This window comes from Toxotes jaculatrix, chromosome 21 (assembly GCF_017976425.1).
Source record: "Toxotes jaculatrix isolate fToxJac2 chromosome 21, fToxJac2.pri, whole genome shotgun sequence".
NCBI classification, from domain to species: domain Eukaryota; kingdom Metazoa; phylum Chordata; class Actinopteri; family Toxotidae; genus Toxotes; species Toxotes jaculatrix.
This window is the reverse complement of record NC_054414.1, coordinates 189,856-209,827: the sequence shown is the minus strand read 5'-3', so window position 1 is coordinate 209,827 and position 19,972 is coordinate 189,856. Positions and strand designations below refer to the sequence as shown.

The following is a 19,972-nucleotide window of genomic DNA, read 5'->3' as shown; positions in this document are numbered from 1 at the left end:
ACAGTTTAAAGACACCAGCAAAGAAGAAAGTGTCATCTGTCACAGCCACTGACATTGCACCTGTCTTGTCTATACCTAAAGGTAAAGGTGAGCTGAGCAGGAGGGAGGTGGCTGGTGGTGCTGGAGTCCGGATGATGGTGCATGGTATCAATGCTCCGATTCATAGCCAGTCATAGTCTAAAACACAACCAAACACTACAAAGAGCATCAGGCCTGGAGCATCTGGCAAGATCAACAAGATAAGAAACTACAATGTTAAAGACTGACTCATGCACAGATGTCTGTAAGTATTTTGGTCCTGTTCTACTCAGCCTGTGGCAACTGGTGCATGAAATCTCCTGTGGCTATGGAGGAGCTTTGTCAAGTCTGGTGTCATGAATTACATTAACTGAATGAATTGACAGAAAGCCTGCATTGCAAACTGTGGAGGGAGGTGTTAATGTAAAAACTGTTTTATTGAATGCATTTATGGTCCCATACCAGGACGTGAAGGTCAGGATATCTTAGCCTCTGCTGCTTTGATTTGTACCATTAATTTAGAATCCTCCTCTAGTGAGTTCACCAGATTTATAGCAGTAGGTTGCTCTTACATCCAATATGTACAGAGTTTTTATTTAATAATTGCTTCCTCCAAATGATCACAAAGGCATAATTCTTCATTACATTTTAGACTAAAACATATGGTAAGAACATATATTTATATTTTTACTGCTCCTTCCAACATCAGAGCTCAAGTAACTGAGCAGTTGAAGACCTATAAGCTTTATTGTGTTAATTTTTTAATGTATGCATTGTTCAAGGCCATCCTGTATGTTTTATTGCCTTGTAATAAACACATTTTCTATTTTCTTTGTTTACTAAACATTTTTTTAAAAAACTGTTCCAAGATTTGTTATTCAAATTGTTTCATTGATCAAACTCAGTTTTATACACATGCAGATCAGACAGTAACTCATCACATTGCTCATGGTTTAAGCACAGAGCTTTGTTGGATGTTGGATGTGCTCATGCCTTCTCATCTTGACAACGAAGGTTTGAGAGAGCAGAAACAAAATTTTGAGCACCACTCAGTCTATAATTCAACATTATAGAGAGCCTAGGGATGGATTTTCTAAGGCAGAGTTAGGTTTGAGCATGGAGTCCCAGTCATGGACACGCTCCTTTCTGAGTCTGTTCTCTCCGTTTTCTTCAGGTGTTGTGGCAGTTTCTAAGAACTTGAGATTGCTAGAGGTTATTTGTCAACTAATATTGACTAGCAACCTGCAACAGGGCACACCCACATCCAGTTGACAACTGACAGGTCTGACACGCTGAAGTCTTTTTCAAAGTTAGTTATATGTAACTATATAACTAACTTTAGATCTTTTTCTCATTATAACTACAAGCCATCATATAAGCCAGCCTAGAGATGAGTAAGTGGCTTATTATAACAAGATGTATGTTAAATCTCTGAAATGAAGTTTTGTGATATAACAAGATGAAATAATATGTTCTCATATATGACCTGCAAAGTTTACTCACTGTACTTACTATAACAGGTGTCAGTTTGCTCTCAGTTTGAGTTTGGGTTTGCGCCCCAGGGATTCAGACAACCAGTTACTAATGTGAGAATCCCTGTTGATCGCACAAATGTACTAACTTAGTTGTGTTTTGTATTGAGAGCAGTATGTCATGCGAGCGTAGCAGCAAACTTGTGCCAGGCTACCTGAACTAGCAGATAACTTTGCACATGGCCTATGAAATTCATTTCTATTAAACATGATAGGCTATTAAATTAATAACTCTCTGAAATTAATTTACATAAAAGAAACCATTTCTGTTGCACAAAATCTTATACTTGATGTGCATTAAAGTGATTGTGAAGCCAGTCTATAAATAAAGAAGGGCTCCTTGATTTCAGCCAAAAAAAATATGTTTGACTATTGATCACAGGGTCACATCATGCTTTAAAAGCCTGTTATCACTGTGCTGCCACAGTAGGTCAATGTTAAAAAAAAAAAAAATCCTCTGTTTTCTTCCAACATCTTCCAACATCACGATACGTGAAATTATGAACTCCAGTAACCCTGAGAAGTCAGACGAGCTTTTCGGGCTGCGTCATCGCCGGGGCCCCGCCCTTTAATCACCCTATCTCCCAGCAGCACCTTCCCGTCTATTGTGATTGGATCAAATCTCACACCCCCGCCCCGTGATTGGTTACTTTACATGCTATTCAGGATACTTGGTTGTGTGTACCCACATGTGGTGGAGCGAGGACGCATGTTGACATTGAATGCGAAGCTAAATAACGTTGAATGAAACACGAATATGATAAAGGTTCACAGGCTGCTACTTGAGGTTAGAAGAAGAATAATGTCTGAGACTCTCTGCTGTAGGCCTAAAACAGTCAGAACACTGTTGCTGATGGCTGACAATAAATATGCCAAACACCACGGAACACAACACAAAGACAGTTTTATTACAAAATAAAATGGTACTAATATCTAATGTATGCTGTTTATTTAAAGCAAAGGCCACCCCGATGCCATATAGCATTACTCCAGGGATGTTAGTGACCGTGAGATGGCGAAGTGAAAGTGCGTTTTGTCTTATTTCATCTTTTACGAAAATTATACAGCTGTCGCCAGCACACTGGTTTTTCGGGGGGTGGCGAGAGGAGAATCAGTTTGAACTCCAGTAACCCCGTCTCAATATTTTATTTTATTTTTTTTTTCTCTCGGTGACTACACGGGGGCGTTCAACGAATTACTCCATCACTGGCTGGATCCGAGAACCCTGCCTCTTTTCTCATTGGACTGCGCGGCCAAGCCAAGCTGTCAGCCCATGTGGCGTGGCCAGACAGAATGTGAGACATTTAAATTCATCAGAGGAAGAAAAAAAAGATTCACTGAAGCGCTGGGACTAACGTTAAGCCTTACAGACAGGGAAGCGACGGAGACTCCCTTTGCCTCCTCTACAGTCACTGTGATAGGAACACCACCGGGAGGGGGAACCATCGTAGTGTAGCTCACGGAAATAAGAATACATGCCATACGTTTCACCGAGTGGCTCGAATTCTTGATTCTTCGGGGACATTAAACTATCAAGGGCAACACAGGTAAGTTAGCTAACGGTTATTAGCAGCAGTATACCGGTAACGTCGTCACGCCTAACACTAACGCGATATTGACTGTATCTCTGTTTGCAGTGTGCTTCCTCATGATGGAGATAATCGATGTTAGCGGGTCATATTCAAGTCCAAATTAATAATTATAATAATCTATAGTAGTTCTAACGTTGCTTAATCTCTAAATAATAAACTTTTTGTCATATAAACCATAACCCATGATTACTTGGGCGATATTTAGCCCAGCTGTTAAACAGCTTGTGTGAAAAGGGTGTTAGTATAATGCTGCTGTGTACCCAAGCTGATTTTACAAAGTTACTGTGCTTGTCTTGCCCAGATTTCAGTAGCTCACTTATCGCCCTCAGTTTCTGGACATGTGCCCTCATCTTAAGTCACATTAATTAAACTGCGTAGTTAAAATAACCCCAGCTCTCCAACAGTAGCTCATCCAACTGTAACTGTGTAGTAACTCAGTCTGTTGTAGTACTGATGCTGCTGCTGCTGCTGCTGCTGCTGCTGCTGTTGTACTGGTAGAGACTAATGATAAGCCATGATTAGCACCCATGCAGGACAGGCTTTGGTCCAGCATGACAAGCTGCAGGTCACTGAGGCCACCAGCCATCCTGGACCTCATCAGTTCAAACTGAAGTACCAGTGTGTCTGGAGAGTGATTCTTTCTTCATGCCCAGATTCTGGACTGTTTCCTCTTCTGATTTAAGCGTAGCCTTTACTAGTTTCTTGGCCACAGCTGATGAATGAGAACAAATTGAAAGAAGACCATTGTTTTTAGACTGAAAAGTGTCTGAAATTCTCTCTTATATACTGACTGGTACAAAAGTATAAAAGTGTATTAATCTGCTTCAAAATCGCAAAAAATTACAAAATTAAATCGCTGTTTGAAAATAATAAACATAATAATTAATGATGTAGAAACCCAGCATAGTGAGTCAGCTGTTTTAACTTGTAGATGTGACATTCTTCTCATGTCAGGTGGAGCATGATGTGAAGGATGTATTTTCATACAGCTTTGTCCTTACAGTGAGACTGTGAGTTCACTGGGAATAGAAACTGTTCTGGAACTGAGGTTAACTGGTTTCCATCAGTGTAATCCAGGAACAAGTTTGTCTTCTTCACATAGTGGAAGAGGATTAGATGGTTGCCGCAGAGTCATGATGGAGTTTGGCATTTTTCGCCACTGTGTTTCCTTCTCTGTGTTATTTCCATCAGGCTTTGTGACAAGTCAAGTCTTGTTGTGAGGTGCTGCTGGATGAGCTAAGCAGTCTAATATCCACAGTGTTGGGGGCTGATGGGAATGGAGTCAGCCATCCCTGTTGAATATAATTTTGACTGATGTTCAGCACAGCAGGAGGCTGAGGACGAGGCAGACACAGTTCATAGAGTGCTGGATGACTATGCCAACTTGAAGCTAGCATATTGTCTCCTAGTGTCTGGAGTCATGTGCAGGGTGTTAGCGTGATCTGGGTCAGGTAAGGCTAGATATTGTACTGAAGGTGCTATGTTAGGTCTAATCCCAGGCCATTGTATCCTGGAGCCCAAATCCTTTCAGCTACTGAGCAACAGAAATGGCCGGGACAGCCTGTCATACTGTGACAGTCCTGTTAGCTCACAGGCTGATTTGCATGGCTTCATTTCAGCACATTATCCCACACGGTTTGAAACTGACTTGTTTGTCAGGAATGTGCAGGTGCTAAACTGGATTTCCAAAACAGAAACAGGAAGTTAGTCAATTAACTGAAAATGAATTGACAAAAAATTTTGATAGCCATTTTCAGGTTTCTCCAGAGATGTTTGATTGGGTCCAAGTCAGGGACATTGACAGAGTTGTCCCTGAGCCAGGCATATGTCTTGCCTGTGTGCTTAGGATCACTGTCCTGTTAAAAGGTGAACCTTCAGCCGAGTCTGAGGTCCTGAGCACTCTGGGCCAGGTTTTCATTAGGGATTGCTCCATTCCCATTCAAATTTCCTTCAACCCTGACCAGCCTCACTGTCATTGCTGCTGAACAACACCCCCACATCATGATGCTGCCTCTACCATGCTTCACTGTAGGGATGGTATTGGGCAGGAGATGAGTGGTGCCTGGTTTGAGGCCAAACAGTTCAGTCTTGGTTTCATCAGATCAGAGAATCTGGTTTCTAATGCCTTTCCAAATCATGTCCAATTAATTGACTTTGAAACAGGTAGACACCAATCAAGGTGCAGAAACATCTGAAAGATGATCAAGAGAAATAGGAGGCGGCTAAGCTAAACTTAAAGTGTCATAGCAAAGTTCTGAATACTTATGTCAATGTGTTTGAATAAAAAAAAACTGCTATCTCTCTCCCTCTGTGTGTGTGTATATATTATTATTATTATTATTATTATTTATGTTAAAAAATCTAAAATTCTGTATATATACACACATACATATATACATGTATGCATATTACCACCAAAAAGGAGGATTTATTGTAGTACTGTTAAATTAGACTGCATTAGTTTTAGCTAGGTGTACCTAATAAACTGCCAACATGGAATATGTGTGTGTGTGCGTACAAAACTGACTATATCCCCAAGTCAGTGTCACTAAAATGCTAATTAATTACACATCTTGTCTATTTAATTCAATTTTATTTGACTCATTAAACTACAATGAAATGTCCATGCTTTAACAATCAGCTGAAACAAAAGTCAGTCCACCCTTCAATAGTGAAACTCCAGTCTTTTATTTTGCTCATATTTTTTATGCCTTTATTTTTGATGGCAGATCTGATCTTCCTGTTCATGCATGATAGCAGTCTAACACTAATCTGTGGAGAGATTTTTCTGCTTCTTTACAGATGATTCTCTTCAGCTGCTCTTTGCTGTGGGGGTTTTGTTGCTCTACCTTCTGCTTTACAATACTCCAAAGTGCGTTCAGTCACTGAAAACACCAGTTTCCACAGATAATCCTTGTGCCAAGTCAGAGGCACTTACACAACCACAAGACACAGACCAAAACCGAGGAAGCTGTGGTTGACTGGTTCTTTTGTAACCATATTCATACATTTAGTTCTGACTCTAAATCACAGGTATAATCAAAGCCGTTGCTGTCATCACAGGTAAACTGACTTTTATGGCACTGAGTTTGTACTTTGGGGCCTTTCAGTGTAGTCTGTCTAACCAGTTTGTCTTTAATTAGCTTAGTGACACCTTGGTGCTCTGATGTGCTCACTTTTGTGTCACTCAGAGAGAGAAAACAAACCAGCACCAGTTTGGATCTCTTAATGTTATAGATGTATCATAATGATTGAAGAAATGTTGGATCTTCATGTTCCTGTCTACATAACAAAGACAGTATATGAGTTGAATGTCAGCAGCGTGTGCTCAGGCAGTGTGCTCAACTTCTCTGATGTGTGTCCAGTGTGTTTAGAGGGGAGGAGTCTGAGGATAACGGCAGGACGACTGCTATTCACTGACGTGGAGATAAATGCTTTAAATTAGGGTAACATTGTGCCAAGCTGCTTGCTCATTGGTTGATGCGTCTGGTCCTGCTGACATGAAAAAGGCCTGGCCTAGAAACAAGGAACAAAGACCAAGACACACACACACACTCACAGTTCAACATGGACATGCTAATGTACACAGAATGGCCTATCAGCAGGCTACATTGTCTGCTGTAAGTGCTCTTTCATGCGTGTTCCTTTCCAAACCTGCCATTCAACGCCAGCACAATTACAAATTCTTCAGTACTGAGACATGTTTAGGGGGAATGAACACTTTTAATGACAAATTGCCCTTTCAGTTGGCTACAGGATTTCCACAATATATTGAGTGATGCACTGATAAAACGTGACTGCTAGTCGTGCTTGTGTTCAGTGAACCAGCTATCCTCATTATTAGCCGATTAGGAAAATACACATACCGGTAGATTCAGAAATTCAAGTTATATTTCTGAGAATTTCTTAAAATTCCTAGAGAGGGTATTTTTTTCATGCAGATCGGGATCTAGATGCAGAGAATCATAAACCTTTGCTATTATTTAAAAAAAATGTAGTGTTTAGTGGTGTATTTAAAGAGATGATCTCAGACATGATACAATCTAAAGCTACAAAGACACTGTGCAGGATGTTGAGGAGCCAACATCATTTGTGTTGTTAGTGTTTAAGTCAGGATTATTCAGAAAGCACCAGGGTCCCCTTTCTCAGCAGCGACCTGTGACCACCGCTCTCAGAGTATGGTGTTTTTTTGATTAGTGACGTGTTAATTTTGACAGGAGAGGAATTGATCTCATGTTGCACATTGCAGCTTACAAGTTGCAGACTTGGTGAAAAAGGCCCCAGAAATGTGAAGAATGTCACGAATTTGAATTGATTGGTGGCAGAGTTTATTCCAGATACTGGCTGAACAGGGGCTGGAAAGATCAAACCAAGACCTGGACTTGATTTCCATGTGATTGGATCAACCAATACAGTGATGATCACATTAATCACAGAGTGTATGAAATGTGTTCCCTTCTTATTGTTGATATACCTCTCTCTCTCACTCACTCTGTTAACAGCAATTCAACATGGATGAGATAGTCATAGCGGGCATATCGGGCCGTTTGCCCGAGTCCAACGATCTGGAGGAATTCTGGGAAAACCTTATTAATGGTGTGGACATGGTGACAGAGGACGACCGGCGGTGGACACCAGGTGAGACCCCACCTAATTGGATTTGTTTGATTTTTCAGACATTTGTTTCCGTTCTTTGTGGTACAAATAATTGGTTGTTTGATTGATCACATCTGAAGTTCTATATAACTTTGCCCTCTTATAACAGTTGGTGAGGATGAGGGCAGGGATGCTCTATTTATTTATTTATGTATTTTTGTATACATCACACTGCTCAGTGACTTTTGGCTCCAGGTGCCGTCAGACTGGATTTTACCATATGGTTTGGCAGAGTACAGGAGGGACAGGAAATATCATGACTGGAGTTGTAAACTACAGGAGCTAGCACAGTTATCAGGCTCTCAGGAGCTGTCCATTAAGTTGTTAATTTTACGGCTTCTTATCAAATACTTAACTACCTCGCTATCTTTCCTCTGTTATTGTCCTATGCAGCTTGTAAGATTTCACCATACAATTCTAAAGAAGAATACAGGCCATCAGTATTTCCTGAATGGGAGATTAGTCTCACTCCCTCTCTCAAACTGGCTGGGCAGTGGAGAGATTTGTGGTTTTGTGTGTCAGAGTCAGACTGATAAGTGATAGAGGCATGTTCAAATGTGTCTACATGTGTCCTTCATGTATTAAGGGGGACAGCAAATTACTCATGAAGCACAGCATCTCAACTGTCACATGAAATAAGTAACAGTTTGATAAAAATATAATGAATGCTGCTCCAAGACGGATTATAGATTAATTATGGTTTCAGAGCATGACAGAGTGTGATTGACACAAAATTGACAATTAACAGAAATAGATACTTCAATTATGCTTTTTGCTTAGAGATCAGAATGGGTGTGAGGGAGCCATAAAAACATCTATAATTACACTGTTGCCCATTACATTGAAATAAAACATATTTTACCTCTTCTCATGAAATGATTATGACAATGTGATTTATTCTGTATAGATAAAGTGTATATCTTCTGAAAACTTTATTGATCAGTCTCTTCCAATGTGATTACTGATGTGTATAAATAGGAATAAAAAGAGGAATGTGTCGGAAAACAAAATAATTTCAACTTTATTGGCAACAGTGCATTTGCATAAATTCTAATGCCCCAGAATGATTGTACATCAGGTACAATAACAATACATCAAGTACAATAATTCTGTTCACTGCGATCTGTTGAAATAAATTTGGCAGATCAGTTCAGTAACACCACAGAAAAGAATCGTAAGAGAAGCAGAGAGAACTTAAAGGATGGAGGATGTGCAGGGGGCCAACCTCCTGATCCAAACTTCCAGGAGACGTGACCCGTCCCTTATAATTGTATCACCATAATCATTAAAGGAATAGGTCAGTATATTTATTTCATGTTTATGTGTGAAAGGTTCCCCGTGGAGTTTTTGACCACTGGCAGTGCTTTTGAGAAGTTTCTGTATAACTGGATCCTTGTAGTGTTTGTCTTGTGCACATGCATGCGTGCCCGCGCTGGTGGTGTGATACACATTCCTGCCAATGATGTCACACTGTTACAGGTGGCTGTAAAACACCAAGAACCACAGCAATGCGCAAACAAAGGGAGGGAAGAAGAAGAAGAGTGCGGGCTAGTAAATATTCAAACAAAGAATGTTTCAAAATGTAAAAAAACAAACAAAAAGAAACCAAAACTGGCTTAGCACGTTTTGTGAACAAAATGCATTCAACAGGTTTGTTAGACCTCAAACACACACAGTGCATTTTGTTGAGTAGGACTCAATGCAAACCTACTTTTTTTAAATGTAAAGGCCTTTTTTTTTCCAAGGAAACTTCACAGGGCACAGTACTGCAGTGAGGATGTGGTTAGCCTAGCTTAGCATAAATGCTGGAACCAGGGGGAAACCTGGCTAGCCTGGCTCTGTCAGGCTAACAATATCAATCAGCCTAGTCCTTCTGCAGCATCCCCACCACAGTGATGGCTGCTGCAATCAATTATTGCTTGACCATTAACATAATTCTGACAGTCACGTTTTGATGACTTCTTACCAGCCTCATTTATCAGATTAAATTCGTAACGACGTTCACGCTGAGACTTGTTTAACTAATGAATTAGACAAACATGTTGTCTCTAATGCTCCTGTCAGGAAGTCATTTTCCAAACAAGGTAGGACAGTAAGCAGAGTTTCCTATAGTCAGTATGTTTTATTGTCATTGTATGTCTGACACGTGTCTATAGAAACACAAAGTAATCCACCAGGAATGTGTGCTTGCATGTATCTGATGGGTCAGTGTGGTGTCATGATGGTTCTGTGGGTGGCAGCAAAAGCTGAACCTGTTTTTTTCCTGCATTGTTTTCCCACAGCTCTCTGGGTTGGCACCAAAAATTTAGTTTCCTGGCCTCATTCAACTGAATGAGAGGGGTGTGTTTTTCCAAATAGAGATGAACTGGGTCTGAACATGGCCTTACCCTTTTCCTTAACATTGCTTTCAGTGAGTGCTTGTCGTTGGCTCATCCTGATCCACAAAAAGGATATAGGAAAAAGGCATAAATAAAATGCTGACCTCAGTATTCTGTATCATTCCACCTTATTCCTGTTTTACTTCTACATTTCACATTTTCATGGTTTGATAACTTACCTTTTTTCTCCCTCATCTCTGCTCTTTCCCATCCTTCATCTCTTGCTTGCATTTTTCCCTCTCTGTGAATAAAAGACCTATCCCTCAGTGTCTGGCAACCATCTCAAGCTCACATTCATGTTCTGAAAGAGTTGGACTGAACCAGCTGACACTGCTGAGACCACACACCAGGCATCAAGGGAGAGTAGGGAGAATAGAAAGGGAAACAGAGAAAGCAACCAGAGGTTGACGGCCTGAGGGATGGTGACAGCGGAAAAAAAGAACAATGGGAAATAACATATGTCTTCTTTATGTGGAATATTGTATTGCACATCAGTTATGTCCAAATAGAAGTAAGTCTGTGTTCAGGCTCAGTGACTGTCACAGCCCAACTATTTCAAAATCACAGAAACTGGATGTGAACCAGTTTACTGCAAGTGGGAAATTACTGATTACACCAGTTCAGTAAGGTAGGAGTGTGACCCTTCATTATGTTAAACATTCTTTATTAAAGATGAAAGATTCACTGTACTTTATTCCATCCTTATTTAATGGCTTTTCAAATAGAGACCACAGAATATTATTTTAAAGAAATATTTTGTCATTTTGTCTTTCTGAGAGGGAGATGAGACAGATCTGACGTCTGTATGCTGAGCTGGAGTCAGCTTGTTGTTAGTTTAACATTAAGAATGGAAGCTTCAGTTTGTACACGTCAACATGTACAATTTTATTTATATAGCTCCTTCCACCATCAAAATTGTCTCAAAGCCTTATATTATGCTTCCTTTAGGCAACATTATCAGGAAGCACTCCATAAACTTCCACTGTTATGCGGATGATACCAAGTTGTACTTGTCAGTAAGGCCAGAGGAAATCAATCAGTTAACTAAGCTTCAGACCTGTCTTAAGGACATAAGGCCCTTGATGACAAGTAATTTTCTGCTTTTGAACTCAGACAAGACGGAAGTTATTGTAATTAGCCCCACCTCAGAAACGTAGTATCTGATATTGTTATGCTTGATGAGGCTCTTTGAAGCTTAAAAACTAACCCCACAGTATTAAAAAGGCTGCAAACTCCCCTAAAACTCACTAATATATTGTATCTTGTGTTGTTTAGATCTGCACACAAACAGAAATTGAAACAGAAATTAAAGGGAAGTTTGTGCTGTTAGGAAGGAGGGAGTTATGTGCAGGAGCTGGTCCTTGTTGCATTTCTGTTGTTTGAATTAGATATTTTTTATTAATGTGTGGCTTAGGGAGCAGCACCCCCTGGTGGTTTCTTTGGTAGCTACCTTAACAGATAATGGTGTAATACTTTGAGTGGAATTAGAAATAATACTTTTAACTGAACTGTATATAACTACTTCTCTCATCCATTGCCATTGAACAATCAATACATCACCATCACCAATAAAAGCAAAATATAGATCGTTGAATAGTGTGAGTAAAATAGCAAAGGAATGTGTTAGCATCCTAGCAATTACATTAGAAAAAAGCTGAACCATCTCACTGCCTGACAGCCTGGCTTCTATCCGGCTGTCTTTTCGGAGATGTTTTATTGTAAATGCTGTGCCTGCATCACTGTCATCAGAGCCTGTGATGCAGGCACAGCACGAATGGTCTTTGTAGAAAGGTGTTGCTCTCTTAGATCATGCATCTTAAGGTGTCAGTTCATTCAAACTGAAGAAAACTCCTCCTCTAATCACTAATCACAAGAAGCAGTGTGGCCACTGCTTGTTTTTACTGTTCCTCCCTGTAACATTATTCTTTGCAAAACTGGTCCAAATTAATAGTTTAAGTGTCAAAACTTTATTATGACTATGATTAACTAAAGCAATGCCACATCACCTGTCTCCCTATTTTCAAACTGAATCTCAGGAACGTATGTTGGATGATTTTATGACATTTTGTCAAAATGAACTGAACCACTTCCTTTTTGAGGAATTCTTTTGAAAATGACTTTTCTGCCATGCTTCGCTCCTACTCTAGGTCTGTATGGTCTTCCAAAGAGGAATGGTAAACTGAAGGACATCAGTCACTTCGATGCAGGCTTCTTCGGAGTCCATCCGAAACAGGCCAACACCATGGACCCCCAGCTCCGTCTCATGCTGGAGATTGCCTATGAGGCTATTGTGGATGGAGGTGAGGAAACAGTGTGAAGAGGGAAAGGAAATAAAATAAATGTTTGCTAGTATTTTCTCAGGTTTTTTAAAACTCTGGGGTTAATTTTAAAGATCTGAGTGAGGCTACCTGATGAAACACGAAGAGAATGGTTTAAAAACAGTGAAATGTTGTGACACAGGACTGAACCCTGCCGCGCTGCGTGGCAGTAAGACTGGCGTTTACATCGGGGTGAGCGGTTCTGAGGCTGGTGAGGCATTCAGCAGAGATCCAGAGGAGCTGCTGGGCTACAGCATGACTGGCTGCCAGCGCGCCATGTTGGCCAATAGACTGTCCTACTTCTTTGACTTCAGTGGTATGCACACACATCCACACCCAACATAAGCTTTCATTCTTTCAAACAAAAAGTTTGATTCTGGTCTGATAAAACCCCATCACTCAAACACACACACATACACACACTAGCAAACTAAGGAGGGGGTGTCACCAGATATTTGAACATTTTTCCTGTTCAAACCATTATTATATTATGAGAACTAGATCCCAAACTTCAAGAAGACCTGTTCATTCCAATGAATGTTTCTCACATAGCACACTGGTCACTACCTGGTTTTGCTCTTCTCTGGGCCCACCTCCACATCCCAGACTTATAACTGGCATGACAGCACACACATGAATATAGCTTTTCCACACTTAGGGAAAATGCTCACATTTAATATTATCACTAGCTCTTGAAATTCTAGCTGTTGGACTGTTTTATATCTCGTATTTTCTTAGTGTTAGCTGTTTTTAATTTGCTACTTAAGGTTTCGAACTGCCATAAACCAGATCAAGAGTTTGTCTATATCAGTCCTTGTTAAATGGCCGTTCATCAATATCAGCTCACTGTGCTGTTTCTTCACCCGTGCACCACTTGTTGCTGTTATATATTGATTCAGAATTACATCATGAAATTTTATTTGTGATTATGTGAAAGATGGCTCTACAGGAAACATTAAGTCAGTGGATGCTGAGGCAAAATGATGATGTGAGAGGAAGCTGTTGTGAACTGCCCTTTCCATTAGTTCACATCTGGATCCAGATGTGCTGCTTCTACCATGTGGCCATTTACCTTAGAGCTCAGATCTTCTGCAGTTAAGATGCTACAAAGTTTTCCTGGATTTTTTGGTTTGAGATGATCTTTAAATAAAATTGAATCGAAAATGAATTTAATCTTTCATCCTTCTCCTCCTCCTACAGTCATAATCTTTTAGTTTTACAGAGCATATGTGAATAAAGCTGTTTTTACATGCTCTATTGTTGTCCTGTAATTGGTCCCCAAAGTCTTGTAGGTGTGGCCATAACTCTTTAACACTTGTGCCTTTCTATGCAATATAAGATACTCATAGATAGTATAACATTTTATCAAATATGAATCAGTTCCAAATCCCTTATAGATTTTTTTAACGTGTTTGGTGGAGAATGAAAACATCTGTACTTGATATTTTAGACTCAAGCTTCTTCTTGTTTTGGTGATAACACAATTGGTAATTTAAATTGTGATTTATGGACCAATTACCGGACAAGCATGACACTGACTCTAATAGAAACTAAGATAATTATCTATCAAACCTGAACTATGGCCGTTCTACTGTGTTGAAGGGTTGAAAGGCCACATATCACCACATATCTTGTTACTGCTCTGTGGCGTTCATGCTCACTCATTTTTTTTTCTTCCGCTGCATTTGCTCCTCAGTCCGTGCTGCAGCTGCAGAAGCCATGGAAGTTGGAAAATAATATGAATTCTACTTTATTTTTCAGTGAATATCAATTAAATAAGCTGCTCAATTTTCAAGTTGACCTGGATGTAGATGCAGGTGCTTAACTATTAGAAGCATTCGCTGTTATAAACATTAACATTATGAGGATTGTTCAGCCTTAGCAGAGATGTGCACTGTCCTTTCTAGGTGGAAGTGAATGGAATTTAGTCTGCCTGAAGTATTCCTTGTTTTGGATGTCCTCACATGCTCCTGGCTCTCCTTCTCTACTGATGTAGTTTGTAGCTCTAATCCAGCCTCCTGTCCTCCTCCAGGCCCCAGCACTGCCATCGACACTGCCTGCTCCTCCAGCTTGCTGGCTTTAGAAAACGCCTTCCACGCCATTCGGCAGGGCCAATGTGACGCCGCTCTGGTGGGGGGAGTCAACTTGCTGCTCAAGCCAAACACCTCAGTGCAGTTCATGAAACTGGGTATGCTCAGCCCTGAAGGGACCTGCAAGTCTTTCGACTCATCAGGTAAAAGAAATTCTTAGAGTGATATTGAGTAAACTATATATTACACTTGTTGATGCCCTCTGAGTATGTATGTGTATGTGTGTGCCAATATTAGGTTTAAATTTATATCATTCTGTTGGTCAGGAAATGGATACTGTCGTTCAGAGGCAGCGGTGGCGGTGCTGCTGACCAAGCGATCGGTGGCTAAAAGGGTCTACGCTACAGTGATCAACGCTGGCAACAACACAGACGGATACAAAGAGCAAGGTGAGGAGGCATGCTAACAGCCTGCAATCTCTAAACACTCATGCTGCATTCAGCATAAAAACTTCACTGAACCTATAGAGATGGTCAAGTGAGATGAGATGACAAGTTCAGATACTGTGTCATCTCAGAGAGAAATTTGGTTATTGCAGCCTTGATTCTTCAGATGCTAGACTTGAAATTCTTGAAATTTAAATAATCTGCACATTTCTTTCTTGATAAATCAGTTAATTGTTTGCTCTGTAACGTGAGAAAATAGAGAAAAATGTGGCTGGCTGGCGTAGTCTTTGCTCTTCAGTACCACTGCTAACAGCATGATGTTTAAGCTACAGCACAGGTTTGTTTACTTCGTCTCTTCCCCTGCCAGATCTCAGCCTGCTATCTGCTGTCAAACATAAACACAGACACACTCCTCAGCTGCTGTCAGTCAACCACAGACACAGACACTCCCTTCCAACAGCAGAGAACAAAATGAGAATTTCTGATAGTTCTCCAAAGACCTTTTTTCCCCGCTTTCCCTTATTAATGAAAAAAACTATTAGCAATAAAATAAATTGAATAAGTAAGTAAATTACATAAGTATGCAGGACAGCAAAATAAAAATTTGAGGTACTTTAATATTGTCATTTAGTACTTCACACTTCTATTTCATTACATTTCAGAGAGAAAGATTCTTCTTTTTACACCACTTCATTTATTTGACATCTTTAGTTGCTACTTACTCAACTGATTGTTCAGCTGATTGTTCAGCTCAATTTCAGTCCTGTGGATTATTTGTGTTGTATTGATGGTACAGTTATACACAGTGGCATCACTAAAAAGAAGCCTGAAGGGGCAAGAAGCATGACAATTGGATCTGCTTACTGTGGCAGTGTGCAGTGAGGGATTATTATCACCACACATGCTCTCACTTTCAGTGATTTAGATAATCTTGATAAAATGTTGGTTTGTTTATAACCTATTTGATCACCTGACTGGTTGTCTAGTATCTCTGACCAAATTGATAGTGATGACATCGCTAAAGAACAGAGATAGCTAAAATACACTCAAGTAGCAGCTTGACTTCCACATTCTTTCAGCCACACAAATGTCATATTTGGTTACAACTCAAAAAAAGCAGATTTAAGCAGAAACAAAGCTTGTGAAGTTCTGTGATGTGATTGTGTGAGTAGAGGAGCAGTTACCCAGCATTTGTTGTATGGTGTACATGTCCTCTCACACTCGCCTTGGTCCCTCAGGTGTAACGTTTCCCTCGGGTGAAATGCAGCAGAGGCTGGTTCATTCTCTCTACCAGGAGGTGAATATAGCTCCTGAGCAGGTGGAGTACATTGAAGCCCACGGTACTGGAACAAAGGTGAATGCACAGAAAGTGAAAAAGTCACCTTTACGCACACATCTAATGTCACTCACTTGGAGTGTCTTACCTCTGCGGCATTTCTGTTCTTTACTCGCAGGTTGGGGACCCACAGGAAGTGAATGGCATTGTCAGTGTGTTCTGTCAATCAAAGCGAGAGCCTCTGCTTATTGGCTCCACCAAATCTAACATGGGCCATCCAGAACCAGCCTCTGGTCTGGCTGCCCTGGCAAAGGTGAGAATGACAGCTTGACCACCTCCGAATGTGGTCTGAGAGATTTGATCTCTGTTGATCTTAGGTGTATTCACACCTGTGCTTAGAGCTGTCCACTTGTGATCGGCTCTCCCAAGGCGCCTGTCATCCCCTCCTTAATACAGTGGGTTTATTCCCTTTTTTTGCTGAGCTTTAGGGACAAGGAACCTACTGTTAAATGTCCAAGGCTGGACATTTTCGGAAAGAACCAAGTGCTTGCATGAGGACTTGATAGAGAAAGGGACTTGATATGGAACTATTTTTTTTCAGCCATAATAAAAATCAGCTTTCCATCTCGTCATTATTTTATCGGTTGTTTTACCTCAAACAGGTGTTGCTTTCTTTGGAGCGAGGAGTCTGGGCTCCCAACCTGCACTTCAACAGTCCTAACCCCGACATTCCCGCCCTCACCGATGGGCGGGTCCAAGTCGTCGACCGGCCAATTCCCATCCGAGGAGGCATAGTAGGCATCAACTCATTTGGATTCGGGGGTTCAAATGTTCATGTGATTCTTCGTCCAAACGAGAAACCAGCTGACGTAACTATGCCGCCCAGGACGATTCCCAGGGTGCTTCAAGCCTGTGGGCGCACAGAGGCTGCAGTGAACAGCATGCTCCAAAATGGGAGGGAACACAGTGCAGATGACAGCTTCCTGTCTTTGTTGAATGAGATCTCAGGAGTTCCCCCTGCCAGCATGCCCTATCGAGGCTACACTCTGATTGACTCTCAGAGCGATGTCACAGAAGTGCAGCAGGTGCAGACCTCTACCAGGCCGCTCTGGTTTATCTGTTCAGGTGAGTCGTCAAACAAATTATCCAACAGGTAGATAACTATTGATAAAGTCAGATGTCCTTGGACGGATGGGTGTTTTCAGTAACTGACGTATTACTGGATTAAGGTGTGTGACAGTTGATTGTATTAACAGGAATGGGAACACAGTGGGCAGGTATGGGCCGCAGCCTCATGCAGCTGCCAGACTTCAGAGAGTCCATCCTGCGGTCAGACGTAGCCCTTAAGGACACCGGCCTGGTAGTGTCTCGTCTGCTCATGGAGGCTGACGACACCACTTTTGAAGACACTGTTCATGCCTTTGTTGGCCTCGCTGCCATACAGGTAGAGTGGAAACATGGTGCATGGTATGGGAAGCAAGGCATTTGCAAACCATGGGCAAATTGGTGTATTTTCATACAGACTACAGGGTAGGACTCTCTCGCCATTGGAACTTTTCCAGAGACCCATGAACCACTTCAGGAACTCAAATAATCTCCTCTTTTTCAACCAGACGTTCCAGGGTCTAAATTTATTTTCCACATCCATAGTTTCAGGGCCCTCAAAGTCGTTGTTGCAGTTGTCAGGTTGAGATGATAATAAGGCATTAAATCATTTTCCCTGTACTGATAATAAAATTTAACTCAATGCCACTGGATGCTTATAGCATGTATTGTTGTTGGACTTCAGTGAAGTTAGTGTGTCTGTATTTTGAATCACCAAATTCACAGATTTCTTTTTGATAGTAGGGTTAGGGTTTGTGTAGTTGTTATCTTCAACTTAGTGTGTTTTCTGTGGCTCACCTTGTTACAGATCGCTCAGATTGACCTGCTCACTAAGATGGGTCTGCAGCCTGACGGCATCATAGGGCACTCCGTAGGAGAACTGGCCTGTGGCTATGCTGATGGCTCCCTCAGTCACACTGAGGCCATCCTGGCTGCCTACTGGAGAGGCCGCTGCATCAAGGAGGCCAACCTTCCTCCAGGAGGCATGGCTGCAGTCGGTAAGAGAGGGAGAGCAGTGGTTCTTTACCATGTTTCATCATCTTGTTTTCTTGAAATAAGCACACTGTCCAGAGGGAAGGAATCCGTTGTAAAATAAAATACATGATATTATACAGGCCAAGCCTCAGCTTTGTTGGTGTGTTCAGATTCAGTCATCTCAAGTCCGTGTCGAGGGCTTCTGAGTCAAATCTTTACTTCTGGGGCAAACTGCTGAGTGTCTGATATATAGGGAGCATTGAATAAAGGAGAGGTTATGGACAAACTTGAACCAAAGTCAAACATTAATCTTTCACAGCATCAAACGAATGATGTTATTAATTTTATACTGCAGTCTGCTGTGATAAAGGTCTATGAATCTTATTCATGTGGGAACAATAAAGAAACAAGATGTTCTGCACCAGCAAGGCTAGCAAAATCCAGGTTAGCAAGACTTAGAAGAGGAAGAAGCACAACTTGATGGGCTAACTTGATAGGGAAAAAAAGTGGTGCTCAGTGCCCACACATACCAGTCAGATTTAAACGATGAAGAAACCTGCCTCACTCCTTTTGTTACAAACTTCCCCAACTTCTTATGGGTGGATAGCAATAACGCAGATAAGTCAGAGAACGGTTCAGATAAGAATCACCTCTTGAAGAAAGACAAGGAGCTTGACAGTTCTCATTCAGTTCTGTGTGTTTCCATAAGACAGGACAGTGCACATCTCTTACCTTTCTGTATTCCAGGCTTGACCTGGGAGGAGTGTACTGCTCAGTGTCCTCAGGGGGTCGTCCCCGCCTGCCACAACGCTGAGGACACTGTCACCATCTCTGGTCCTCAGGTCAGACATTCTATCAGACTTTTGTCTTTTATTGCCACATTAATATAGAGAACATGGATTTAACACAGTCTGGGAAGTTTTTGTTGGTTTTTGTAACTATACTGATTCAGCGGGATTTGGAATCTTTGCCGTTGGAAAGTTGTAATATACACATACTTTTAATGTGCACACTGTAAATGTTATCAGTGCGTTTGCTGAATGTTACAGGTAGGACAGCAGTGTTGTGGAAAATTTTGCTCATAGTTAATCAAACTAGTCAGCAAACTTACAGAATCTTTTATATTGAAATATTAACTTATTTGTGACAGAGGACAAGAGGAAGAGAAAAAGGAAGAACATTGTACCTGACCAACAGCTACTTGTTAACTAACGTTGCAGTAACATGCTTTAAGGGTTCTTTAAAATATGTAAAATGAAAGTCAGGTGGCACAAGCATAATATCAACTGTATGATCTAATGTAAGCATTACATTGACTGGTCATCCAGATGCAGGGACTTGTGATTTGAAAGATGTGATGTGTGTGTGTTTCATCAGGAGGCAATCAGTAAATTTGTGTCTGAGCTAAAGGAGCAGGGAGTGTTTGCAAAAGAGGTACGAAGTGCCGGCGTCGCTTTCCATTCCTACTACATGGCCTCCATCGCTCCTGCCTTGCTGGCTGCTCTAAAGAAGGTACATAGCTCTGCTTTGTTTCAACAGCACACAAAAGAGAAGCTGTGACAGCTCCTGAGACAGCTACTGGGTAGATGGGGAACACATTCCCACTACTATTTGGTGTAGTAATATATGAAATGCAATATTTGATGT

The 19,972-nt window shown here is 41.1% G+C and overlaps 2 protein-coding genes across 4 annotated transcripts in view; both read left to right on the top strand.

Moving 5' to 3' along the window:
* ccdc57 (coiled-coil domain containing 57) overlaps positions 1–841 on the top strand; it is a 28,436-nt gene extending 27,595 nt beyond the window's left edge. For all 3 annotated transcript variants that reach the window (XR_005896677.1, XM_041067409.1, XM_041067411.1), the window contains one exon: positions 82–841. The gene's annotated coding sequence lies outside the window, so the exon portion shown is untranslated. The remainder of the gene's footprint in view (positions 1–81) is intronic.
* Positions 842–2,854: 2,013 nt separating this feature from the next.
* The window catches only part of LOC121201021 (fatty acid synthase-like), a 35,610-nt gene continuing 18,492 nt past the window's right edge, over positions 2,855–19,972 (top strand). Inside the window, exons 1-13 of the mRNA XM_041066621.1 lie at positions 2,855–3,097; positions 7,645–7,780; positions 12,324–12,476; positions 12,637–12,810; positions 14,527–14,727; positions 14,851–14,973; positions 16,209–16,324; positions 16,425–16,559; positions 16,909–17,371; positions 17,503–17,690; positions 18,159–18,348; positions 19,073–19,167; positions 19,703–19,837. Coding sequence (XP_040922555.1) covers positions 7,654–7,780; positions 12,324–12,476; positions 12,637–12,810; positions 14,527–14,727; positions 14,851–14,973; positions 16,209–16,324; positions 16,425–16,559; positions 16,909–17,371; positions 17,503–17,690; positions 18,159–18,348; positions 19,073–19,167; positions 19,703–19,837 — 2,100 coding nt within the window. The 5' untranslated portion in view covers positions 2,855–3,097; positions 7,645–7,653. The remainder of the gene's footprint in view (positions 3,098–7,644; positions 7,781–12,323; positions 12,477–12,636; positions 12,811–14,526; positions 14,728–14,850; positions 14,974–16,208; positions 16,325–16,424; positions 16,560–16,908; positions 17,372–17,502; positions 17,691–18,158; positions 18,349–19,072; positions 19,168–19,702; positions 19,838–19,972) is intronic.